General features: G+C 66.1%; 2 protein-coding genes across 4 annotated transcripts; both read left to right on the top strand.

The window, feature by feature from the left end:
* Positions 1–20,334, top strand: CD81 (CD81 molecule). Its single transcript, XM_066252345.1, has 8 exons — positions 1–308; positions 11,880–11,994; positions 16,244–16,341; positions 17,179–17,253; positions 17,571–17,675; positions 18,539–18,640; positions 19,575–19,661; positions 19,749–20,334. The coding sequence occupies exons 1-8, from the start codon at positions 243–245 to the stop codon at positions 19,809–19,811; spliced, it is 711 nt and encodes a 236-aa protein (XP_066108442.1). The 5' UTR covers positions 1–242; the 3' UTR covers positions 19,812–20,334.
* A 1,491-nt stretch (positions 20,335–21,825) lies between these two features.
* Positions 21,826–24,659, top strand: TSSC4 (tumor suppressing subtransferable candidate 4). 3 transcript variants are annotated; one of them, XM_066252343.1, is made up of 3 exons: positions 21,826–21,961; positions 23,262–23,398; positions 23,509–24,659. In XM_066252343.1, exon 3 carries the CDS (start codon positions 23,530–23,532, stop codon positions 24,481–24,483), a length of 954 nt encoding a protein of 317 aa, XP_066108440.1. In that variant the 5' UTR covers positions 21,826–21,961; positions 23,262–23,398; positions 23,509–23,529; the 3' UTR covers positions 24,484–24,659. The 3 variants fall into 3 exon arrangements, with proteins under 3 accessions (XP_066108440.1, XP_066108439.1, XP_066108441.1); XM_066252342.1 differs by having other exon boundaries at positions 21,884–21,965; XM_066252344.1 differs by lacking the exon at positions 21,826–21,961 and adding an exon at positions 21,972–22,715.
* The last annotated feature ends 367 nt before the right edge of the window (positions 24,660–25,026 follow it).

Genomic DNA, 25,026 nt, shown 5'->3' with positions numbered 1-25,026 from the left:
CCCCAGCACAGAGCGAGCGCGCAGCAGCGGCGGCAGCGGCGGCGGTGGTGACGGTCTCACGTGTCCCAGCCCGGCCTCCGTGGCCACTCGTCCCCGCGCATCCCGCGCCCCCCCCGCGTCCCCCGCGCCTCCGGATCGCGCCGTCCCGGCCCCCCGGCCGCTCTCTCTCCAGGCCCCGGAGCCCGCACCCCGCCGCCCAGGACCCGCCCGCGCACCCCGCAGGCCCCGCCGCCCGCACCACTATGGGGGTGGAGGGCTGCACCAAGTGCATCAAGTACCTGCTCTTCGTCTTCAATTTCGTCTTCTGGGTGAGTCCCGGCCGGGGGGGGGGGGGCGGGGGCGGGGCGAGGCGGGGCGCCCCCGGAGCCCGCAGGCCGCGCGCCCCGCTAGGCCCCGCCGAGGGAGCGCAGTCGGGCCGCCAAGTTGTGGGGCCACCTGTGCGCGCCCGGGCGCGGGGTGGGGGGTCCTGGGCGGGCGGGCTGCGGCGGTGGGGCTCGTCCGTTCGGGTCGCCCGGCTTCTCGCCGGCGGGCGGGGCGGGACAGGGGGCTGCGAGCCGGGTTTAAGGGCCTGTGGTCATCGGGGCCCGGAGCCCCGCGGCCGGACAGGGACATTTCAGGGACTCGGGTCCCTTCCGCTTGGTGATGGTGGTGAATGGGGATGGATGCGGTGGGGTGCGTACCCGGCCCCGGTCAGCTCTCTGGCCACTGTTTCCCGGACCACCCTGCCTCGCGGGGACGGAGGGGTGGCTCGAGGGCGGGGCTCACGGCGTCCCGCCCCCATGAGCTCATCGGGGCCACCGCCCCTGGGTGGGCGGCCGGGTCCCCGGAGCGCACCTTCTCTCCGAGTCTTGAGGACGGTCCTCCCCACTCTTGGCCCAAACTAGCTCACCACCACCCCTTCCAACCAGCTGCCGCCACCCTGGGAATTGTTTGGGGGCGTCCAGATACTCACTGGGCCTGATGTGGTCCGTATGGTAGTGGTGCCTGCACCGTGGTGGCCCCAGTTTGTGGGACCCGATCCTCTGCTCTCTTCACTCAGACCGAGATTCCAGCGGGGGGGAGGACTTGAGCGGAGTGGGGCAGAAGCAGCCCTTCTGGTTGGCAACGGGGCAGCAGCCTGAAGACCTGGGTGTCCCTGACCTGCAGGGGGGTGGGGGGTGGGGGGCGGGGAGGCCCGGGTCTGGGTCTGGGCTGGGGCACCCGCTTTGGAAAGAAGCCCCCACAGGGCGGTCGTGTCTGGGTGCAGGAGGGTGTCCGGGCTGCCAGTCTGAGAATGGTTCCTGGCTGGGTCTCAGCCGCCTGCCAGCCGCTGACTGACGGCTTTCGCTCTTGTTCTCACTTCCTGTCAGAGTTGGAGCTGGGGAGGCCAGAAGAGAAGATACCAGGAATGGGCGGGTGTCGGAAAAGCCCCACTCTCGGCCATGCCCTGCCTCCCTTGGCCGGTCCCCTAACCAGTGATGGGACCTCCTTCTGTGTAGGACCAGGATCCCGCTGGGTGGACAGTGTATTTCTCAGATGGACTCCAGGAGGGCAAACTTTATAGATGGTTCCTAGAGGAAGTGTGTGGGGACGGAGACATCTGCTTCCCACCCGGACAGCAGGGACATTGGGGTCGTTCTCAGGCAGTGAGGGATTTGGGGTGCCTGGCCTCGGGGTGGGGTTGGGGGTGCTGTATTGACCTGGGGGTGGGCCAGGCGTGCCCCGGGCAGGGTTAGGGTTAGGGCATGATGGTGGACTCTGGGTTTGCCTGCTTCGGCCCTGGCAAGCAGGGGTCAAGGGAGCACCCAGACGTCCCTCGGTGGCCTGGTTGTGAGGACAAGCACTCTGTCCGGGAAGAGGGGGGCTGGTGAAGGAAGGGGACTTCTCCAGGACTGGGTAGTGTGCCTCCCACCTGCCCAGTGTTCTCCAGATTAGCAGCCACCTCCCTCCCCACCCGCCCCCCTCTTCGGAGCTCAGTTGGGCGAGCCTGGTGGTTTTCCCAGGCAGCTGGGGTGGAGGCCCAGCACATCCCAGGGGGCTTTCTTTATTGAGACCTAAGAAAATGTTTCCGAGGCCTCTCCCCCCCTGGGCCCGCCCAGCTGAGTGCAGAGAACTGTATCTGCTCCTAGTTGCCATGGTCCACGGTCACTGTGGCCCCACCTACCCATGCTGGGTCACCCTCTGTGGTGGGCGGGGGGGGGGGGGAGCGGAATACAGAGCTGAGCCATGCGGGGCTGGGGGGGCACACCCTGGCGGAGCAGAACCCGGTGCTGGGGGGTGGCACCTGGGTGGAGGCCCCATCCCACAGTTCTGGTCCTGGGGCTCAGCTTCTTCCCCTCTAGAGTGGGGTCCCCGGAATCCTGCTGCGGGGGGGGGAGGTGGTGGCGGAGTAGCTCACACCTGGGGGGCCGAGCTCAGGGAATGGGTGTTGTTGGCTGGTGGGGGCGGTGCCTTGGGAAAGGAGGCTCCCAGTGCCCAGCCTGACCCGCTGCTCACTCGCTGCACACCTTCGCCACCGTGCAGGATGGGAGCTGAGGGCAGGAGCGGAGAGACGCAGTGACAGCGGGCTGTCTGGATCCGGGAACGATTCAGGGTTCCGCTTCGGAGAGTAAACAGGCACGTGGGAGCCGCCTGGGGCGACCTGCCCTGCGTGTTCAGGAAGGAACCCAGTCTTCCCGCACGCCCACACGGGCATGCCTGCAAACCCACTCACCCCAAGACCTTGGGCCCCAGGCGGCATCCACTTCGGGGCTCCCTGGCCGGCCGGGTATCACACTGTGAGGCTGGGGACAAGGCAGGAGGCCAGGCCTGGAGCAGGGGGACCCAGTGCCACGCGGCGTGGAAATCCTGCCCGTCAGGGTGGGCCGGGGGCTTCCTGGCAGAGGTGGCTGGACCGAGATCCCGCGGCTGGGGCCAGTGAGGGAGAGGCGGAGGCTCCCACCCCTGTTGTCCCCGCCCGAGCGGGCAGGTGGCTGGCCTCAGCCACAGGATGGGTATGTGGGTATGACGATACCCCTCTCTCCTCGGGGGTTGCCCACACAGCCCTAGAATTGCCGTGCCAGTCCTTGCGGGGAGAGCGGCTGCCAGCGTCCCCCACCTGGCACTGGGTGCTCCTCCACCTAATGCAGTTGGTGGCCGCTTTCCAGAGGTGGTGGCGCTTGAGCCGGCTGGGACGCGGGGCCGATGGGAGTGCTAACCGGCATTTAATTTTCGCTTCCAGACGGCACATGACTGACTGTCTATCACTTGGTGGTTCTGTTGCCTTCCTTCTGGGAGAGTGAATGTGGCCCTGGCAGGCTCTGGGGTGGGGGTGGGGGGCCCGGGGATTTCCTGCACCTGGTTCCAGGCGCGTGGGTAAACAGAACCCCTGCCCCCAGCCCCCTCCCTCCACCACTGCTGGAGCACTCCGGCGTCTGGGCTGCCAAGGTTTGGGGAGATGGCTGTTGGGCTAGGCCAGGTGTTGGAGAGGAAGTCTGTTGTCTGTCCCTGGGACAGGATGGCTTCCGTGAGGGTGTCTTGAGTCCTGGTGCTCACAGGGTCCCTGCCTCCCCCCCCCAAGGGTGCCCAGCGCCACCCAGCTCAGTTCAGTTCCATCTCTCCATCTCACACAGCTTCCAAGTCCAGGCAGCGGACAGGCACCCCACCCCACCCCACTCCTCCCAAGTACCCCAGCTCCCAGCCTCTGCAGCACCCGGCCTCCACCTCTGCACCTGAGATCCCTGACGAGGAAGAAGCTGGGTCATAAAATCAATAAGGGTCTACAGTCCAGGAGTCCGCGGGCGTGTCGGACAGATGGAGGGACGGACGGAGGGCCACCTTTGCCCTGGGCCCCTGTTTTTTGGAGCAGGCCCTGGGGTGGAGGTGGGAGAGAAGCCTGGGGGCTCTTGTTCTGATCCTGGGGCCCCAGGACCCAAGCCTGGCACACTCAGCAAGAGGCCTGGGTGGTTTTCAGCCCTGGAGACATCACCTGCCTGGTGGCTGGACCTCTGTATCCTGGGCGGAAAACGAGGTGGAATACCACCTCTCTAGCAGAATGTGGTTTGAGCCAAGATGCTTCCAGAAGCTTCTGGACTTCTGAGTCCCCCCACCTTCCCCACATACGCACTTTGTAGGGCGGGGCCCGGCCCCATCGCCTCCTCCTGATGGCAGAGCGGGTGGGCACAGGATAGCGTGGGGGCCTCCAGCCGGGCCCTCAAATGCCGGGGGAGCATTCGCAGGCGGACAGGGCTGTGCCTGACCCCCTGGCCGTGGGCTCTCTCCCGTCCTAAGCTGGCTGCCAGCGCCACGGCGGTGAGGATGACACCAGTGCTTCCTCAGGGGCGCCCGAAACCTAGGTGGGGGTCCATGAGACAGCACGGAGGCCTCGGAGGAGCAGGGACCCGCCCTGCCCTCTTCCCTAAAGCCGAGCCCCCGCTTCCGACTTTGGAAGTGACTGGGGTGACGTGATCGTGGTCGCGAAGGTGGACGGAAGGGAGGAAGGGGCCAGGGCTGGTGGGCGGGTGTCCCACTGGTGCCCTACCGACGGTCCTGTGCCCAGGTCAGCCTTGTCGGGGAGATGGCCAATGGCACCCCGTGACCTGTCTTAGCTGTGCCGCCCCCTGTGGGCGACATTGTGGTCGGTCCTGTGCCCAGGTCAGCCTTGTCGGGAGAGGGCCAACGGCACCCCGTGACCTGTCTTAGCTGTGCCGCCCCCTGTGGGCGACATTGGGGTCGGTCCTGTGCCCAGGTCAGCCTTGTCGGGGAGATGGCCAACGGCACCCCGTGACCTGTCTTAGCTGTGCCGCCCCCTGTGGGCGACATTGGGGTTGGTCCTGTGCCGCGGCTGCCAGCCAGCTCCTGGTGGTGGGCGCGGAGGCGCAGGCCGAGTGACCCCGGGGGTTGGAGGCACTGGCACAGTAGTGGGATCAGGAGAGAGGACTGCAGGGAGCCCACCTCCCTGGGCTGCCCGTCTGGGGGGGTCTGAGCCCCAGAGGTCTTTGCTGTGGGGCTCAGGGCAGGGAGGTGCCTGAGAGTTTTAGGGAGCAGTGACTGCAGCTCGGACCCTGCTCCCTGGATGGCAGGCTTCCCCTCTGTCCTCAAGGTGGAACCGGCTGCGGCTCACGCAGAGTAGCGGTGCCCCGTGGCCGCAGGCACTGGGCCGCAGCTGTCCCCTTCGCCCCGCCCTGGGATCAGGCATTGTCACTGGGCGACAAGAACACTGAGATTCACAAGCGACCACATGAGGAAGTCGTGGGGACAGGCTGGAAGCCAGAGCTGGAAACCACAGTGGTTCACAGCCCAGCCTGGCTCCAGGGCCCTGGGACCCCCAGGACAGGCGACAGTGCTTGGGTGGGAGCAGGGTCCAGCCTCTGCCCGGCCGTTTCTCCATGGCTGCTGGCCGAGGACACCCTGCCCGAGCCCGCCCACCTCACCCCTCCCTAGTGGGGTCCAGCCCACCCTGCTGCTCCTTGTCGGATACGAGCGCCCCTCTGCACCCTTCTCTGGCAGGTCACTGGGACGTCTGTGTCCACGTGCCCCACCCTGCAAGGCCCAATGCGGGCAGAGAGGGGCTTCCGACAGGAGGGCTCCTCTAGCCAGTGGGGTGGGCTTGGGGAGGGGGAGCAGGCCACTCCCTGGGTCTTCCGCCCGGGGAGTGGGTGGCAGGCTCAGGGTCTGGTTCTGGAAGCAGCCTGGTCCTTGGGGGGCCCCAGGGCCCCTCCCCGCCACTGCACCCTGGGAAGTGGCTGGGGCCTCCCTTTACCTCTTGGTGGAAAGGGGCACCTTTGTGCCCCAGCCAGTGGGGTCCAGGAGGGCCAGTGTCCTCCCCTCAACTCCCCACTTCTATTTTTAGATGCCTGGCGAGGCGGCTTCCTGAGGTCGTGGGGCTGAGAGAGGGTTCTGCTTCCTGGCGCGGCGGCAAGGGTCCCTGCTCTTCCTGGTTCACATCCTTCCTGCCGTCGCCGGGTCCTAGCTGGCGGCTGCCCGCCCTGCGGAAGCCTGGGATGCCACCCAGGGAGGAGTGTGGCCCTGTCCCCTCAGGGTGGGTGGAGGCGCGGGTCAGTCTGCAGGGACCCCTCCTCCCCCGCCGACCCCTCTGTTCCACAGCCCGTCCTGAAAGCGTCTTTGCTCGGACTCTTGACTCTGACTTATGCCAGCGGCACCAAGAGTATTTCCTGCCTCACTTCCTGCCTCTGGCCTCCACTGCCGTCCTGGGCCCGGTCTCCGGGCGCCCAGGACTGCCCAGCTGCCAAGCCAGGCTGGGTGGTTTGTTTACCCTGCGTTTTTCCAGCCAGCATGGACACCCCTCTCACGGTGGCAGGGTAGGGCCAGGGCGCAGAGCCGGTGGCCCTCGGAGGGCATCGGCCCCAGGGTCTGGGCTGGAGACCAGCCACCCTTGAGAGGGACTTGTCCTGCTGCCCGTGGAACGCGTGGGCAGGACCTGGGCGGTTACGGGGCCCACCCCGTGGGGGCAGGGAGACAGGCTGGCTGGCTGGCCTCCCTGGGCAGCATGGTGGGGGGAGGGCCCCCTCCTGCCTGGGTCCTTGCCGAGGGTGAGGCCTCCAGCCAGGGGGTCAGTGCCCGGGAGGCTGGTGAGGGTGCCCCAGGCCTACCCAGCTCCTTCGAAGGGGCTTCTTGGAAATGCCTCCGGGCTGGTTAGGAACCTGGCGTGGAAATGCCTCTGGGCTGGTTAGGAACCCAGCTTGGAAATGCCTCGGGCTGGTTAGGAACCCGGCGTGCTTGTCAGCCCCGTCCTTCACCAGGGCTGTTACTGAAGACGGGTTCTCAGAAGGGAGCAAGAGAGGAACAGAAACAGGGCCCTCGGCAGGGTTCCAGGGCTCCCTGTGGGCCCCCTCCCGGGAACTGCCCCGGAGCAGCTGCCTCCTTCCCACGGCCAGCTTCCCGGCGGCCCCGTGTGGGCGGAGGTGTGTGTGGTGGCAACCCCTGATACATCTGCCTTCCACGCCGCTGGTGGCAATTGTTGAGGCTCTCAGGTGCCGTCTGTGGACAGCGGCCTCTCGCCCAGTGTCCACGGATGTCTGCTTATGTGCCTTTATGAACCCCTTTCAGAGACACGGGATATCGAGGCACAGAGATGCCAAGGTGGACTTGGGAAGTGACCGGTCAGGCCGGGGCTCGGGGCCTTGTGTGGGGCCATGACTGTTGGCTTTCCATGAGCTCTGGACTCTGGTAATGGACATACGTGCGTCCTCGGGTCTATGGATGGGGCCTCAGCGTGTTGAGGTGCTTGCTGGAGGTCACTGCGGGCCCAGTGAGCCAGCAAGACTTGGGGTCCTTCGGGACCCAGAAGAAACACTAGTCCCTGCTGTTCAGAAGTTTGGTCAGCATGGGTTTGGGGGTGAGGTGCTTTTTTAAGTTTTTATTATCAGTATTATTATTAAGTGAGAGGAGGGGAGGCAGAGACACTCCTGCATGCACCCCAACTGGGATCCACCCGGCATGCCCACTAGAGGGTGATGCTCTGCCCATCTGGGGCCTTTGCTCCATTGCTCAGCAACTGAGCTCTTCTTAGCGCCTGAGGTGGAGGCCATGGAGCCATCCTCAGCATTCAGGGCCAGTTTGCTCCAACTGAGCCATGGCTGCAGGAGAGAAAGAGAGAGAGAGAGAGAGAGAGAAGAGGGGAGGGAAGGGGGTGGAGAAAGCAGTTGGTCACTTCTCCTGGGTGCCCTGACTGGGAATCGAACACGGGACTTCCACATGCTGGGCCTACATTCTACCACTGAGTTAGCCAGCCAGGGCCTTTTTTTTTTTTTTTTAAGTTTTTATTTCACATAAATGACACCAGTTTAAAATGATCAGCTGGTTAAGTTTTGACATAAGTAAACACCTGTGAAAGTATCCCCACCCTCACGATAGTGATCCCATTGATCAGCCCCCAGTGTCCTTGGACCTGGTGATCCCTCGCTCCCCTCCCCTCCCCTCCCCCGCCCCAGACAACCGCTGGTCTGGCTTCTGTCTCACGTGGTTCTGCCTCTTCCTCTTGGCTGGTGCCCAGCTGTGGAACTCTCCCGGAGTCAGGCAGGTGTCAGCTTCACGGAGGAGTCCTAACTCCTTCTTGCAGGGAGGGTCCCACGGTGTGGCCACCCCTCCGTTAGCTTTGATCCTGCATCCCCTTCCCCTGTGGGGTGGACGTCGGGGCTGCCCTGTTCCCAGTTTGGGGCTATTTCACGGGACGATATGGGGGGGCAGGTCTCTGTGTGGATGCAGCTTCCCTTCCCCGGGGGTGGGGCAGGGGCACAATAGGGGAGGGGAGGAGGACTGAGCTGTGCCCTCCCCCGCGCAGACTGTGGTCGGTGCTCTTGTCTGCGGTGCCCTGGGGTTGGGGTGATTTGCTTTTCTCTAATGGATGACAACGGGTTTACTTCCTTCCGAATCCCCCCCCCTTCTCTCCGTGTCTGTTCAGATCTTTGGTCTGTTCAGAAAAGTGGAGGCTGTTTGTTTTCTTAGTTTTGAGTTTTGCAGGTTCTTTATAAAACCTCGGTCCGTGTCCCTGCTTAGCCACGTGCAAGCCTGGGACCGCAGCTGTCTTAAGAGGGCCAGGCTTTAACTGGGGGCGTCATGTGCTGTTTAGGGTCCCAGCCCACCCTCCTGGGCTGAGGTTCTGGGGTTCTGGGCCCTGCATATACCTTCCCACCCCTCCCTCTGCTCCTCTGTGTGGGTGGCTGATCTTGCAGGCCTGGGGGGTGACCTAGGGCCCCCGGGGTGTGGGGGACACTTCAGCCAGGCTCCCACCATGCCAGGTAGGCGAGATTAGCCTCCCTGTTTACTGCTGGCTGGGAGGGGAGGCTAGGGGTCAGGGGGCATCTGGAGGGGCCTGGCCAGCAGCCTTTCCCCTGACGGGGAGTGACAGCTATGTGACTCCCCAGGGGCAGTGGGGAAGTAGGGACCATGTGTCCCCAGACTTGGCTTGTCCCCTCAGTTTCTGGGGTGAGGGGTTACACAGGGGCGGTGGGGGTGGTCCCTGCCCTAGCCAGGCACCACTGCACGCCTGGCCTCCCCGCTACTGTGGGGACACTGAGGCCCAGTCTCTGTGGCTACAGAGGAGGCCCTGGACAGGCTGCCCACCCCTCCCCCTCGGGCCTGGAACAGCTCACAAAGCCGTCTCTGGACCACAGTTTCGAAACAGAATAAGTGATGTTTTCAAGCCAGAGTTGCCACGGCAACCCTCAGCCTCCCCTGGAGCCACAGATGGCTGCCAGTTCCAGGCCTGGGGCACTCGCCCGGGCCCCAGTCCTCCGCGGCCCCCAGTCCTCTACGGCCCCCAGTCCTCCACGGTCCCCAGGCATGTCCCCCTGGGCCTCCAGTCCTCTCCTGGGTGTGACAGACTCCCAAGAGCGGGCCAGGGTGCTGGGTGCCGGGGGCCCGGCCCTGGGAGGGGACCTTGGCCAGCAGGTACACAGTAGACCCACTAAGGATGGAAGGGCTTCCGTGGCAACCATGGCCGCCCTTCCCTGCTAGACCAGGAGACCCAGTTGAACTTTGGGAGAAGGGGGCTGAGGACTTTGGGGGTGCAGGGTGCCAGGTCTTCTTGGGGGTTCCGACTCACCCCTCTCGGGGGTGGGAGCCCAGCTGCTGCCGGGTGCCTGAGGTACGCCCCTGCCGAGCCCCGGGGAGCCCGGGGAGGGACCTGAGGTGCGGAGAGCAGCTGGGCGCTCGCTTGTCCGAGTTGGTCAGATGCTCGGGCAGGAGTAGGCCTTACCGGGCCAGGTGTGGGCTCATCCTCCAGGACACCCCCACCCACCCCTGAGTCACACCGAGTCCTCTGAGGGCCCTGGGAGCCCCCGTCCCTCACCAGGCTATAAGCGGGCCCTCCTTCCTGCCCGACTGCTCAGGGCAGCCTCCCTCCTGGCTGACCTGGAGAACACAGCGGCAGCTTCCCTTCCAGGGTGGACCCGGATTCCTCCAGCACCGCCAGCCCTCCCTTCCTCACTCAGCACCCCTCCCTGCACTGTCCTGCCCCGGCCCCCCTCCCCCAGGCCTCTCGATGGTGTCAGACCCCCTCCCCTCCCTGCACTGTCCTGCCCCAGCCCCCCTCCCCCGGGTCTCTCGATGGTGTCAGACCCCCTCCCCTCCCTGCACTGTCCTGCCCCGGCCCCCCCCCCCGGTCTCGATGGTGTCAGACCCTCTCCCCTCCCTGCACTGTCCTGCCCCGGCCCCCCCCAGCCTCGATGGTGTCAGACCCCCTCCCCTCCCTGCACTGTCCTGCCCCAGTCCCCCCCCAGCCTCGATGGTGTCAGACCCCCTCCCCTCCCTGCACTGTCCTGCCCCAGTCCCCCCCCCCAGCCTCGATGGTGTCAGACCCCCTCCCCTCCCTGCACTGTCCCGCCCCAGTCCCCCCCCAGCCTCGATGGTGTCAGACCCCCTCCCCTCCCTGCACTGTCCTGCCCCAGTCCCCCCCCAGCCTCGATGGTGTCAGACCCCCTCCCCTCCCTGCACTGTCCTGCCCCAGTCCCCCCCCAGCCTCGATGGTGTCAGACCCCCTCCCCTCCCTGCACTGTCCTGCCCCAGTCCCCCCCCAGCCTCGATGGTGTCAGACCCTCTCCCCTCCCTGCACTGTCCTGCCCCGGTCCTCTCCCCAGCCTCGATGGTGTCAGACCCTCTCCCCTCCCTGCACTGTCCTGCCCCGGCCCCCCCCCAGCCTCGATGGTGTCAGACCCTCTCCCCTCCCTGCACTGTCCTGCCCCGGCCCCCCCCAGCCTCGATGGTGTCAGACCCCCTCCCCTCCCTGCACTGTCCTGCCCCGGTCCTCTCCCCAGCCTCGATGGTGTCAGACCCCCTCCCCTCCCTGCACTGTCCTGCCCCGGTCCCCCCCCCCAGCCTCGATGGTGTCAGACCCCCTCCCCTCCCTGCACTGTCCTGCCCCGGTCCTCTCCCCAGCCTCGATGGTGTCAAACCCCCTCCCCTCCCTGCACTGTCCTGCCCCGGTCCCCCCCCCAGCCTCGATGGTGTCAGACCCTCTCCCCTCCCTGCAGTGTCCTGCCCCGGCCCCCCCCCAAGCCTCGATGGTGTCAGACCCTTTCCCTGCCCCTGCCGGCAGGCTCGAGCCCCCTCCACGGGGTTCCCACGTGCTCAGGACTGTTGGCAGTACCAGCCCTCGGAGGGGGCCCAACATTCCCTGGGGTGCTGTGGCCTCTGGCCAGATTCAGCAAATAAAAATACAGGACATCCAGTTAAAACTGGACCTTCAGATGGACAACCAGTACACTCTGGGCGTCAAGTATGTCCTGTGCAGTCTTTGGGACACGGCTCCACGGAAGGAGTCTTCCTTCTGCACCTGATGGACCTGGGTGTCCGGCGTCTTACATGTGGTCACTTGTCCTGGAGTCTCATTTCACTAGTGGTGGGGGCCCGCAGCGTGGTCCCTGATGGCTGGAGCGTCCTCAGTACCCAGGCCTTCCTGGGGCAGCTCGAAAACCAGGGCAGCAACGCGGACATTGGGGGGGGGGCAGTGGGAGCCCCTCGGACCGCGGCCGGGCAGAGGGGGCGGCCCGCACCCGCCTGCCCCCGGTGGGGCTGCACTGTGTGTTACGGTTCACACCCGCAGTGCCGCGCTCTGGGCCACGGGTGACACCCACCTGCCCCCGGTGGGGCTGCACTGTGTGTTACGGTTCACACTGCAGTGCCGCGCTCTGGGCCACGGGTGACACCCGCCTGCCCCCGGTGGGGCTGCACTGTGTGTTACGGTTCACACCCGCAGTGCCGCGCTCTGGGCCACGGGTGACACCCGCCTGCCCCCGGTGGGGCTGCACTGTGTGTTACGGTTCACACCCGCAGTGCCGCGCTCTGGGCCACGGGTGACACCCGCCTGCCCCCGGTGGGGCTGCACTGTGTGTTACGGTTCACACCCGCAGTGCCGCGCTCTGGGCCACGGGTGACACCTGCCTGCCCTGCTCTCTCCTCAGCTGGCCGGAGGCGTGATCCTGGGCGTGGCCTTGTGGCTTCGCCATGACCCGCAGACCACCAACCTCCTCTATTTGGAGCTCGAAGACAGGCCTGCACCCAACACCTTCTACGTAGGTGAGTTCACACGGGGCCAGCTGGCTCTGGGCAGGGGGCCAGCGTGGATGGCTCAGCAGGGAATCTGATCGTGAGTTCAGTGCGGGTGTGGGTGGCCACAGAAGGGCAGTCCGGGAGGGCTTCCACGAGGAGGCAAAGGCCTGAGTGGCCTGCTATGTGCTGGGGTGAGGAGGCGGCCACCAGGAAGGGGCTCCCTGGGAAGGAGGGTGAGACGCAGCCAGAGGGCACAGAGGGCTCTGGAGGGGCACTGAAGCCTGGGCACCCCCTCACCCCGGGTGGTCCGGCACCGGGCTCAGGTCAGGAGCCACGCTCCCAGGGAAAGCTGAAATTGTGCAGGGTTGGGGGGGGGACAACTAGCTGGTTGGGGCCCCCGGATCGCTTCCGGGGGCCGAGCCAGGAGCAGGGCTAGGGCTGCAGGGCCGCAGCTGAGTGGTGGGGGTGGGAGGGCTGTCCTCTGGTGGTATTTTGGGGGAGGCTCCCTGGAAAGGGGTGCGGCTGGATGCCTGGGGAGCCAGACCAGCAGCTGAGGCAGCGGGAGCAGAGCCTCGACCTCGGGATGGAGACGCAGGCCCCTGAGGGGGGGGGGGCCGTGGGACTCAGGCCAGCCACACCCACACCCACACCCACAGCCACAGCCACAACCACACCTTGCTTGCTTGTTGGCCCACTGGCCTCCTGGGCACCAGCTGCACCCCTCGGCGTCTGTCGGGCTGGGGGTGGGAGGGGGGATTGAGCCACCCGCCCCAAACCCAGGCTCAGGGGTGACCAAGGGAGGAGGGCGTACTGCACAGCGGAGCACCCTCCCTCTGGTGGGTCCCAGCCAACGGGAGGCAGGGCCTGGCCCTTGTGGGGCTCTGTAACAGCATCGGCTGAGATGTTTTTGCCCTTTAAAGGAGTAGTCCCCCGGGCCTGCTCCTCTCTCCTCCCTGTCCCCACAGGCCCGCCTGGGAAGTGGGTCTGTGCCTTCGGGGTTCAGGACTCGGGGGGGGCTGCCCCCCTGGCCTGTCTGTGCAAGGCCCCCGTGGGCCTGGGAGACACGCTCGGCTGCTGCTGTGGGGTGTCCCCACACACTTGCCATCCCACACGGGGGTGCCTGTCCCCTCCCTGTCCACTCCCTCTCTGAGCCGGAAGGGGGGGAGGGCTTGGTTCCAGGGATGCCCAGGCGGCCCCTCCTCCTCAGAGCTCTAGTGGCTTCCCCAGGGGGGTCCTGAACCCCCACCTGCAGGTTCCCAGTCCCCCCCAGACTGCGAAGCTCCTCCCAGGCTGGGGCTCAGAAGGAGCCCAGCGCCCGAGATCCCCTGTGGGGGCCGCGCACCAGCGTCTGAGGACTCGGGGCGTCCCCTGGCCCCTTGAGGGCTGTTTCTCTCCTGGGTGGGGGGCTCCTCACAGGCCTCTCCTTCCCCCCACTCCCCTGGGAGTCCAAGCCAGCAACTGCCAGGTCTGACCCATTGCGTCTTCGTCTTTCTGTCCAAACACGTGAGGGCTGCCGCCACCTGCCCTCTGCGTCTGCTTTCCGGGGCCTGGGGTCCCATGAGAGATGGGCTTTGCTGGCCGCAGACTTGAACCAGCCCACTGGGCAGGTGGTCTGAGAAGGGGGCTCTGTCCTGGGGACGAGGCTGCCAAGCTTAAAGTTGGGCATGGCTGGAGAGGACCTGAAGGCTCACCTGCTTCAGGCCAGAGCTGGGCTCGGGCGGGAGCAGGGCCACAGGACACAGGCTGGGGTCAGGGCTGCTGTGGAGGGTTGGGGGCGGCCCGCGGAGGTCTGCGGCCGCTCTGGCCCCTGGCAGAAGGGGGCAGGCCTCAGGGCTCTGCCCAGGCTCCCGTGGGGAAAGTGGTCCCCGGAGGGAGGCTTGTGGGACAGGGCTGGCATTGGAGCAGGTGCCCCACCCAGGCGCCATGCGGGGCTGCACCTGGGCCCTAACACTGCCTCCCCTGGTGCTGGGAAAGCCTGCCCCGAGGGAAGCAGCTTCAGCTGCTGGGCCACCGGGCAGAGGGAGGTGGGGACTGAGCGTGCACCCTCTGGACTTGGGCTTCTGCTGTGCTCCCCCCGTGAACGGAGCTTCTCAGAGTCCCTGTGGCTGCCAGTCCCTGCCTGTGCAGGGCCAGCCTTGGCCCCGGGAGCTCCCTGCTGGCGCTGATGTGGGCCGGTCCTGCTGGGGGGGGAGAGGGACAGACGGTGGGGGGACCTCACCACGGTTCTTTGTGCGGCTGTGGGCGCGGGCGGGTCAGCTGGGTGATGTCAGCAGCGGGCAGCCCCGCAGGCCTGGAGTGGGGCCCCTGACCTCACCTGTCAGAGCTGGTGCAGGAGCTCCGGACGGGTCCCCGGCGCTGGGAGGAGGTCTGGGCTTGGGCCTGGGGGGCTGTGGGACGGTGTATGGACTGAGGACTTGCTCCAGGGTCTGCTGGCCCCTCCACCACCCAGAACACGAGACTCCCCTCCCAGGAACTGAACCTCCTCACATAGCAACATGGAGTGGGAGCCCCGTACCACCCCTGCCCTCACATCGTGGGGTGTCAGGGCCTGAGTAAGGGAGGCTTGGCTCGGGGTGCTTGCTGCACCCCATGCGTGAGGACCCCCTGAGGGCAGCCGGGGCAGGAGGCTCCCCCCTCAGCCAGGTCCACTCAGTGCTGCCTGGAGGCTCTGTCTGGTCTGGGGCTGGCCGGGAAGGGAAAGATGGGCCCTGGGCACTGTAGGGGCCAAGAGTCTCAGGGTCGGTCAGCAGTCTGGGGGTTGGGAGGTCCTTGGAGAGATTTGGTCAGCGTTCCCCAGAGGGTCTGTGTGGTGGGCTGAGGGCACCAAGGAGGGCCGCATGGCCAGGCTGGAGCCTCCCGGGCCCACCGTGCTCCCTCCACCCTGCTCCACGTGGCCCTTTCGACCTCCTCAGGGACGCGTGCCCCGCCTGGCGGGCATGCCGGCAGGGCAGGGGGACAAACTAACCCATGTGCCATTCTCCAGCTGGCCCTGCCCCCCACTGCCACGCAGCATCCTGGCAGCAGGGCTGGGCGGCCCCGTCACCAGGCCACCGCGTCCAGTGGGCCCCAGCCTGCAGCTCCAGCCTGAGGAGCCACCCAGAGCATCCAGTTCGACCCCCTGCCCAAGACCCGCACAACCAGTGGGCGCTGCGTTCTGCCGGCCGGGGGTGCAGCAGATGGTGCCCCGGGATCCCTGGGCTGTACCCCCTTCCACGCCACCCCCCAGGCCAACAGCTGGGCTCCCCGCCAAGAGCACCAAGACGGGGGCGGGGTGGTCCTTCTCAACCCGCCCCATCCCGGAGGCGGAGGCCCGGGGGAGGCAGAGAGCTGCAGCTGCAGGTCGCAGGGGTCACGGAGGTCAGGGGTGGTCTCCGCAGCACAGTGGTTTTCCTCCGCGGGTTCGCGCCCAGGTGCCATCTGCGGTGGAGCTAACCACCCTGATGACTATGGTCTACGTACAACATCCGGGTGGTTAACTCGCAGACCGGTGGTCGAAGAGCACAGCCGTAGAGCCCTGATGTCGTGTTCCCTGGGCACTCACCAGAGAGCCACTCGGTGCCCAGTAAAGGGAACTGAGCCCCAGGGAGCAAGTCCCAGCCACTCGGTGCCCAGTAAAGGGAACTGAGCCCCAGGGAGCGAGTCCCAGCCACTCGGTGCCCAGTAAAGGGAACTGAGCCCCAGGGAGCGAGTCCCAGCCACTCGGTGCCCAGTAAAGGGAACTGAGGCCCCGGGGAGCGAGTCCCAACCACTCGGTGCCCAGTAAAGGGAACTGAGGCCCCGGGGAGCGAGTCCCAACCACTCGGTGCCCGGTAAAGGGAACTGAGGCCCCGGGGAGCGAGTCCCAGCCACTCGGTGCCCAGTAAAGAGAACTGAGGCCCGGGAGCGAGTCCCAGCCACTCGGTGTCCAGTAAAGAGAACTGAGGCCCAGGGAGCGAGTCCCAACCACTCGGTGCCCAGTAAAGGGAACTGAGGCCCCGGGGAGTGAGTCCCAACCACTCGGTGCCCAGTAAAGGGAACTGAGGCCCCGGGGAGCTAGTCCCAGCCACTCGGTGCCCAGTAAAGAGAACTGAGGCCCCGGGGGCGTCCACTGGCGGCTGGGATGCAGAGTCCTTGTTCCTCCCTAAGGCGTGGAGCGCCTGGCCCCTCCCTGGGCAGTGGTGTGTGCACACAGCCCGCGAGAGGTCTGGGGCGTGTGCTCTGGGGACCACGTTCCCCGGGAAGTCCTCCCTGGACCGGCGGGCAGGGCGCTGAGGGGCCTGTGGGTCCTTCTTCCCAGGCATCTACATCCTCATCGCCGTGGGCGCTGTCATGATGTTCGTCGGGTTCCTGGGCTGCTACGGGGCCATCCAGGAGTCGCAGTGCCTGCTGGGGACGGTAGGGGCTGGGCTGGGCTGGGAGTGGGTCGGGGGCGGGGAGGGCGCAGGGCTGACGCCCATGGGCAGAACCGGGAGCTCCGGGGCAGACCGTGCGTGTGCTCAGGAGCTCAGGCACCTCCCGCGCCCGTCTGGCCCTAGAGGAGGGGTCCCGGTGGCCTGGGCACCTTCCCCAGAATGCCGGTTCTCCTTGCCTGTTGGGTCTTAAACACCACCGTGGTCAGTCGCTGTTATGTCCGGGCCCTACATTGCTTTCTTCTTTTTTAAGAAAAGGCCACAGATAGAATAGGGAGCGAGTCCCAATCTCAGGTCTCCCCCACCCTCAACGTGTCCCTCGCTGACGCAAAGCTGAGGTCTGGCCGGTCCACAGGATGAGATGTGGGAGCCTGTGCCAGTATCTCCAGTGGGGCAAGCTGAGCACCCTGCGGTGGCCCCCTTTCTGTGGGGGGTGGAGAGAGGGGGCACCTGTGCCTTCCCACCCACCGAGCCCAGGCCTGGGGGGCACCTCTGCCTTCCCACCCACCGAGCCCGGGCCTCGGGGGCACCTGTGCCTTCCCACCCACCGAGCCCAGGCCTGGGGGACGCTGACAATGTCGGGCCAGGTCTTAGACTCTGTGCCTCTCGGCTCCATGTGGCCCATTCCCAGTCAGGACGTGGGCGGGCGGGTGAGTAGTACCAGCCACCCCCGCATACCCATGGGTGACTGGTTTTCTGTGGAAGTTGAGCCCCAAGTTGTCCCCTGCTGGTCTGGGGCTTCCAAAAGCCCTGAGTTGTCTCCAGCCTGCTCTGACCCCTCTTTCTCTGCCCTCCCTGCTGGGCCCCTCTGTGGCCTTTCCAGTTCTTCACCTGCCTGGTAATCCTCTTTGCCTGTGAAGTGGCCGCAGGCATCTGGGGCTTCGTCAACAAGGACCAGGTGAGCCTGGGTCCGCGGGGGGTGGGGGTGGGGGTGGGTGGTGATGGGGGGGGACACAGTCCCAGCTTGGAGAGGGGGGCGGGGCATCCACTGTTCAGCTTGTGGGGGAACAGGTCTGACTGCAGGGCATTTTTTTGAGGCTCTTCCTGGGGCTAGCCTGGTAGGAAGGCCATGGAGGGCTTCCTGGAGGAGGTGGCATGGGGGCCCAGCTCAGGGGGTGGTGGGTAGGGTATGGCTGGGTCTGTCCTGGAGAGCCAGGTGAAGGCAGGTCCCCTGGGGATTGGCCCTCACTTGGCACAATGGCATCCCACCCCCAGATCGCCAAGGACGTGAAGCAGTTCTATGACCAGGCCTTGCAGCAGGCCATGCTGGACGACGAGGCCAACAATGCCAAGGCTGTGGTGAAGACCTTCCACGAGACGGTGCGGGGGCCTGGGGGCTGGGGACGCCGGGAGGGCTGAGGGAGGGGGTGGGGACAATAAGGGGGGCCTGGGGGCTGGGGACGCCGGGAGGGCTGAAGGAGGGGGTGGGGACAGTAAGGGGGGCCTGGGGGCTGGGGACGCTGGGAGGGTTGAGGGAGGGGGTGGGGACAATAAGGGGGGCCTGGAGGCTGGGGACGCCGGGAGGGCTGAGGGAGGGGGGTGGGGACAGTAAGGGGGGCCTGGGGGCTGGGGGACAAGGGTGAGGGCGGTGTGGGGGGCCTGGGGGCTGGGGATGCCGGGAGGACTGAGGGAGGGGGTGGGGACAATAAGGGGGGCCTGGGGGCTGGGGGACAGGGTGAGGGCGGTGTGGGGGGGCTGGGGACGCCGGGAGGGCTGAGGGAGGGGGTGGGGACAGTAAGGGGGGCCTGGGGGCTGGGGACGCTGGGAGGGTTGAGGGAGGGGGTGGGGACAATAAGGGGGGCCTGGGGGCTGGGGACGCCGGGAGGGCTGAGGGAGGGGGTGGGGACAATAAGGGGGGCCTGGGAGCTGGGGGGAGCTGGGGGACGGGGTGGGGTGCAGCCTGGCAGGGGTTGAGTCCGGCCTCAGGTCAGACCTAAAGAGCAGGAGGGGGCACTCGGGACTGGCCATGGGCTCCCTCTGTCAGCCGGCGTGGGGGTCTCTGAGCAGCAGAGCTGAGCGGGAGGAAGGGAAGGAGGGGACCTTCCCAGCCCCCACTCCCGCGCCGGGCTCGGGCAGTACAGGGGCCTCTGCAGCCTGCGGGATGCGTGTCCTTGGCCACCTCCCCTTGGGTCATTCCCCTGCACGTGCACGTGGCTGACCCCGGACACTCTCTGTCTCTGCAGCTCAACTGCTGTGGTTCCAGTGCGCTGGTCAGCCTGACCAACTCCTTGCTCAAGAACAACCTGTGTCCTTCCGGCAGCTCCGTCATTGGCAACTTTTTCAAGGTGCATGGTGACAGGCAGGGCCCTCCGGGGTGGGCTGGGCCTGCCTGCTCCCCTGTCTCCCTGCCTGCCCCCTGCCCACTGAGGGTCCTGGGTTGTGGCCGGGCTACTCGGGCTGCAGCGGGCACTAGCAGGGATGCGGCCACACTCGGGTGGTGCCGTGGCCTGAGTCAGGGTGCTCGAGCCAGGAACTGGGTTTTGCCAAAGGACCGTGGGGAAAGCAAGTGTCTGCCCAGTTCCTGATGGGGCAGCGCTCCAAGTCCAGCTGGCAGTGGGGGTGGAGGGCACACTGACCTCCCAGGTCAGTGCTCGTCCTGTGCCTAGGGATTGCTGAGTGGAAGAAGGCAGTTTCTACATGTTTTTTTGTTTGTTTTTTTGTTGTTTTTTTTGTACTTTTCTGAAGTTGGAAACAGGGAGGCAGTCAGACAGACTCCCGCATGCACCCAACTGGGATCCACCCGGCATGCCCACCAGGGGGCGATGCTCTGCCCATCTGGGGCATCGCTCTGTTACAACCAGAGCCATTCTAGCGCCTGAGGCAGAGGCCATGGAGCCATCCTCAGCGCCCGGGCCATCTTTGCTCCACTGGAGCCTTGGCTGCGGGAGGGGAAGAGAGAGACAGAGAGGAAGGAGAGGGGGAGGGGTGGAGAAGCAGATGGGCGCTTCTCCTGTGTGCCCTGGCCGGGAATCGAACCTGGGACTCCTGCACGCCAGGCTGACGCTCTACCACTGAGCCATCCGGCCAGGGCCTCCACATATGTTTTAAAATGGGTGTCAGATAAAAGCCGGCAGAGACCTGGCCCTGTTCACCGGCCCCTGTGCTCTGTCTGCAAGGGCCCCGGGCTGTTGTGTGTGTGTGTGTGTGTGTGTGTGTGTGTGTGTGTGGCAGCGGAGGACCAGCACTCCTGACTGCTTGCTGGCTGGCCGTCCCCCACAGGAAGACTGCCACCAGAAGATTGACGACCTCTTCTCCGGGAAGCTGTACCTCATTGGCATTGCGGCAATTGTGGTCGCAGTGATCATGGTGAGTGGGGTGGGGTGGGTGGGGCATCTTCTCGGGGCCCCGACGGGTCTCCGGGTGCTGACCGACCTGTCTGCCGCCCCCCTGCAGATCTTCGAGATGATCTTGAGCATGGTGCTCTGCTGTGGTATCCGGAACAGTTCCGTGTACTGAGGCTCCAGCTGGTCGGGCCGCGGGGACCCCTGAGGTGCCCCCAGAGAGACCTGGACATTTCTGAGGAGGGGCCGTCACCGCCGCCCTTGTATATAATTTTTCTGGTATTACTCTGCTACACTTACTACTAGACTTTTTACTTTTGAGGTTTGTTTTTGTCCTGAAGTCCCCCGTTACTTTTTTGGGGCAAACGTTACCTGTAGGTGGCATGTGAGTGGGCCTTGGGGACTGCAGGGCAGGGTCCCCCTCTGCTTCTGGGGCCACTTGGGAGCTCTGCCTGCTCAGCCAGACCTCACGGGGGGGGGGGCATGAGCACCTCCCTCCCGCCCACCTGTCCCCATGATCCACACTGCTCACGCCTTGTTTTTAATCCTTGTTCCCTACCTGCCACCTGTCTGCAGAGTGGGTCTAGGAGCAGCCTTACGCCTTCAATGCACCTGTCCTTTCTAACGCGTCACCTTTCATTGTAATTACATCTTGAAAATCATTCAATAAAGAAGGAAAAACCAGGCATGCTAACAAACCATCCGGCCCCTTCCTGTGCCCGCAGTGTTTGAGACTGGGGGGCGGGGGGTAGGGGGACAAGGCATAGAAGAGCCTGGCATAGGTGGGCTCAGTTCTGTGGTCCTGGCCGGACCTAGGTGTGCTGCTCACCCCATTGGTGGGTGGTGATGGAGATTCCCCAGGGAGCACTCCACGTGACGAGTACCCCTTTGTTGGGCCCTGTGCAACCCTCCCTGCCTGGAGAGGGCCGGAGGGATGGGGCCAGAGAATGTGGTGCAGGAGGTGCTGGAAGTGGCCTTCTGAGGGACAGTTCTGTAGAGCGTGGATGCACTGTCTTTGCCGGGCATCCCTTCCTTGCCCATCTCGGTGTCCTTGAGCTGGGTGGCGTGGGCCAAACTGCATCCTGCAGGGGCTGGAAAGGTTGGGCTGGGCCACCACCTGGGGGAGTCTACCTGGCCCGCCCACCACAGTGGACTTTGGCCTATTTACCTCTTGCATCAGCTTGCTGTCCCTGCTCCCTCCACCGTGGGGAATGCCGGGTGATGTCACCATGCACCTCATACAAGCACGGAACTGTGTGTGCATTAAATTGATCCCTTGAGGCCAGGAGGGCTCCGGGGGCCTCCATGGGGGCTGATTTGGAAATTAACCACAGCCCTGTAATGGAGGGGAGGGGTCCTGGGGTCTCAGCGGGTCTGCCCCCCACAGCTGGTGCCACCATGGTCAGTTGGTAGAACAGGATGGCCCAAGGGACTGCCTCCTCTCTACTGCCCCCTATGCTCAAGGCCCTGGGACATCCTGCAATGTTGACACTGCAGAATTAGGGCTTGGTTTGGACTGGGTGGCACTCCAGGTGAAGGGCACTGGGTTGGGGGCCCTTAGGAATGAGGTGTCCGGTGGTTGCAGGGAAGAAAAGGCCTGAACGCTGGATTCCCAGTGCACGCCAGGACGGCAGCCCTGGGACAGGGACCGAGGTCTGGGAGCGAGAACTGGCCGTCCAGCAGGCAGGGGCCGAGGCACCTGGACTTTGTGGGGCATGAAGCTGCCCAGCGCGGAGGGCGCAGGGGGGGGGCCAGGAACTATCCTCCGATTACGGGCGGCAGTAATCCGCCCGCGAGACCCGGCCGCCAATCCCACTCCGCGGTGCCCTCGGCTACGGCCTTGCGGGCTCAGACCAGCGGTCAATCCAAAGCCCGTCCCACTCCCAAGACCCACAAGGGGCGCGGGCGGTCACTTCCGGCCGGAAGTGCTGTGAACGGCGTCCGCCGCGCGCAATACGCACTTCCGGCCTGAGGGGCCGCTGCCCTCACGGCTTCCAGTAGGGGGCGCTGGGGACCTCGGGGATGCGGCGTTGACCGACCGTTAGACCTCGCGCAGTCCTGTCTCCGCCCCTCCACGCCCCCTTAGTCAATTCCGGGCCTGTTCTCGCGAAAGAGCGGCGCCATTTCCGGGGACGGGAGGCTAGGAAGGAGGCGCATGCGCAAGAGTTACACATCCCGACAGGCTTCGAGAGAAGCGTCCCAGTGCCTTGTGGGAGATGTAGTTCTTCATGCGCGGCAGCCGACGGCGTTCGGCCGGCGAAGGACTCGGTTTCCCAGAAGGCCGAGCGCGACGCAAGATGGCGACGGCGGGGCTGCAGTAATCCAGTAGGTTTGTAATGTGGGAACACGGCGGCGCCGGCCGGTTGGGCCTCCCGGAGGCCTCTCCGTGCGCAGCCTACTTCCCCGACGTGCTCTGTGTCCCCCGCGCCTCGAGGCCTGGTTCTTAGGACCGCGAGTCCCGTGAGGCCCGGACCTTGGTCCCCGAGACTCAGGCCCCGATGGGGACAGGCTCTGATTCCAAGAGGGGAGCGAGGTGGAAGGAAGTCGGGGGCTCCCGTCCCGCTCGCAGGCGTCTGGCCTGCCCGGACCCCCCGGTCCCCAGCCTGGACGCGGCAGTTCTGCATTCCTCTGAGCTCACCAAGTTCACGGAGAGCTCCGAGACGCGGAGTCCCCGACCCCCTCTCCCGGGGCTCCATCCCCGGGGCCCCCAGAACGGCCCCCTCAGCAGCCTCCTTCTCCTTGGCGGGGGCCCGCAGTGCGGACTGGGAGGCAGGGTCAGCCCGGTCCCCAGCCTGGCCTGCAATACTGTATGACGGGCAGATTCCGCTCCAGCAGACAGCGCGGGGTGCCCCTCTTGTCCCCTGGAGGTGTTCCTTCATGGGGGGGTCTCGCCTGTGTTTGGCTCGTGCAGGACACTTAGAGCCACCCCCTGGGCTGGGGGCGAGGAGGGCACACCAGCCATGGGTCATCCTGGGCGGCCAAGGGGGCTGGGCCTGGAGATACGGCTGCAGGTGCCTGGCCACACTGGCCACTGGACACCGGACACCGGGCAGCAGCTCCTCCGTGCTCTGCTGGGAAGGTGGGGTGCGCGCGCGGGCGCGTGTGCAGGAGCGGGGGCCCCCCGGCAGGGACCTGGCTGCCCAGTGAGGCTGCTGACTGACACCCCCTGTTCCTGGAGGACTTAGCCCTCAGATGCCCAGGGCTTGGCTGCGGACCCCTCCGGAGTTCTCAGGGCACCTCCCAGCAAACAGGAACAACCTTCCCACAGGCCAGGCAGGTGGAGCACGGGCCGTGTGCCACGCACCAGCCGAGCAGCCTGTAAATGGTCGCCCCCAGTCGAAAGTGAGCGGAGGGCTGCGGACGCTGCTCTGGGCTCTGGGCTCTGGGCTCAGGGCTCAGCCTCCTTTGGCTGCTTGCTACCAAAGCCCCACCACCACCACCACCGGCAGGAGCCTCGGGGTCTCGCTTAGACTTAGCGTGAGAGGGTTGTCGGGACGGAGCGGGGTGACGTGTCAGAGGACCGCATCCCTGGTCTGTGCCATTCCCTGGATGGTGGCACCACTTCTCAATGTTTGGTGTCTGCGCTGATGGTCGCTGTCCCTCCCTCTCCCTCCCTCCCTCTCAGGTACAGTGGAGCAGCTGACCAGTCCTGCCGGGGGCTTCTGGGCCTAGACCACAGCCCAGGCTTTGCCACCTCTGCCAGCCCTCAGCCCTCAGCTCACCAGCTCCCGGCCTCAGCACTGGCACGGGGCACACAGCCAGGTGAGGCACGGGCTTCGGGGATGGGGGGTGGGTGGGTGGGGACCCCGGGGGCAGGGTCTATGAACCACAGGCTGTCCTCAGACACAAACTTCACGGCTGTTCTGGTCTAGGTGTGCGTGGTCCCGGGATACATGGCTGGGGCAGGAGCTGGCGAGCCCCCTCTCGGCTTGGAGGTCGAGCAGGGGACGGAGTATGACGCCCTGCCTTCCGACACCGTCTCCCTCAGCGACTCGGACTCCGACCTGAGTCTGCCTGGCAGTGCTGAGCTGGAGGCTCTGTCCCCAGAGGGGCCGCTGGGGGGGGAGGAGCAGGGGGACTCAGGCCCGGATGAGCCGCCCCCGCCGCCCAGGAGCCCCCCCACAGCTGTGGTGCAGCCTTTCCACCTGCGAGGCACCAGCAGCAGCTTCTCCCTGCGCAGTCAGAGCATCTTCGACTGCCTGGAGGGGGCGGCCCGGCCGGCTCCCCCCGCAGCCGGCCAGACTAGCGTAGGTGACGGCGGGGGCTTCAAGCGGCCCCGGGCCCCCTCAAGCCAGCCTCCAGCAGAGTTCCCGGGCAGAGCCAGCCAGAGGCTTGTCCCCCCGAGGGTGCCCCCCGTTCCCGACTACGTGGCCCACCCCGAGCGCTGGACCAAGTACAGCCTGGAGGACGTGGCGGAGGCCAGCGAGCAGAGCAATCAGGCCGCCGCCCTGGCCTTCCTGGGCTCCCGGAGCCTGGCTGCGCCCAGCGACTACGTGCCCTCCTTCAACCAGGACCCCTCCAGCTGCGGGGAGGGGAGAGTTGTCTTTAGCAAGCCGGCCCGAGCCGCGGAGGCCAGACCCGAGAGGAAGAGGGTCCTGAGGAAGGCCGGGGAGCCGGGCGGGGCCGAGGGCTCCGTGTTGCTGGCCCACCTGGCCAGGCCCGGGAGCCCCGACGCCGAGGAGTGCGGGGGCCCACGAGGGGGCCTGCAGGAGGTGGGCGTGCCCGAGGGGGGCCCCCACAGTGAGCCGGTGGTGGAGACTGTTGGCTTCCATGGCAGCAGGAAGCGGAGCAGAGACCACTTCCGGAGCAAGAGCTGTGGCCCGGAGGCCCCAGGGCCTGAGGGCTGAGAGCAGAGACTGCCCTGGACCTGAGGAGCCCCGTCCCCTGGGCAGGGAGCCGGTGGGCTGCCTGTAGGTGGTGCTATGGCCCTGGCTGGCAGTGGTGTTTGGAGCACTTTGCCAGAGGGACAATGGAAGGCCTGGCCCGTTGGGCGCTGCAGGGGAGCAGTAAAGGTTTGGGTATTTCTCAGGCTCAGTGTCTTTGTGTTGATCCTCGCCCCCCAGGACCAGTGTGGCTGCACCCCCTTTGCTCTCTGGCCCACCCAGTCGCCCAGTTCCCACACTTGAGCCTCCTGACTCGGGAGTAATGGGCTCGGAGAGTTTTTAAGTCGCCGGCTCCAGTCGTCAGCGGCAGATCTTCTTTAAAGGGACTGAGGTGACCCTCTCAGTCCAGAGCAGGACGTGGAGAAGGCCTGGGGCATCAGCCTCTGCCCAGAACCCCGCAGACCACAGGCTGAGGGGGCAAGGGTGGTTGGTGAACTTGGTCCAAGGAGGCTGGGGTGGGGGTAGGGGCCCTCCCCTACCTGGCCACACCTGCTCCTCGGATGTGTC

The sequence above is a fragment of the Saccopteryx bilineata genome, chromosome 1, assembly GCF_036850765.1.
Source record: "Saccopteryx bilineata isolate mSacBil1 chromosome 1, mSacBil1_pri_phased_curated, whole genome shotgun sequence".
Lineage (NCBI taxonomy): Eukaryota > Metazoa > Chordata > Mammalia > Chiroptera > Emballonuridae > Saccopteryx > Saccopteryx bilineata.
This window is presented reverse-complemented; position numbering and strand designations above follow the sequence as displayed.

Excerpts from the sequence above, each read along its gene's own strand:
- CD81 (XM_066252345.1), top strand. The coding sequence starts at position 243 with ATGGGGGTGGAGGGCTGCACCAAGTGCATCAAGTACCTGCTCTTCGTC. Across the intron at positions 309-11,879 it reads TCTTCAATTTCGTCTTCTGG|CTGGCCGGAGGCGTGATCCT; the intron begins GTGAGTCCCGGC and ends CTCTCTCCTCAG. Across the intron at positions 17,254-17,570 it reads GCTTCGTCAACAAGGACCAG|ATCGCCAAGGACGTGAAGCA; the intron begins GTGAGCCTGGGT and ends TCCCACCCCCAG.
- TSSC4 (XM_066252343.1), top strand. The coding sequence starts at position 23,530 with ATGGCTGGGGCAGGAGCTGGCGAGCCCCCTCTCGGCTTGGAGGTCGAG.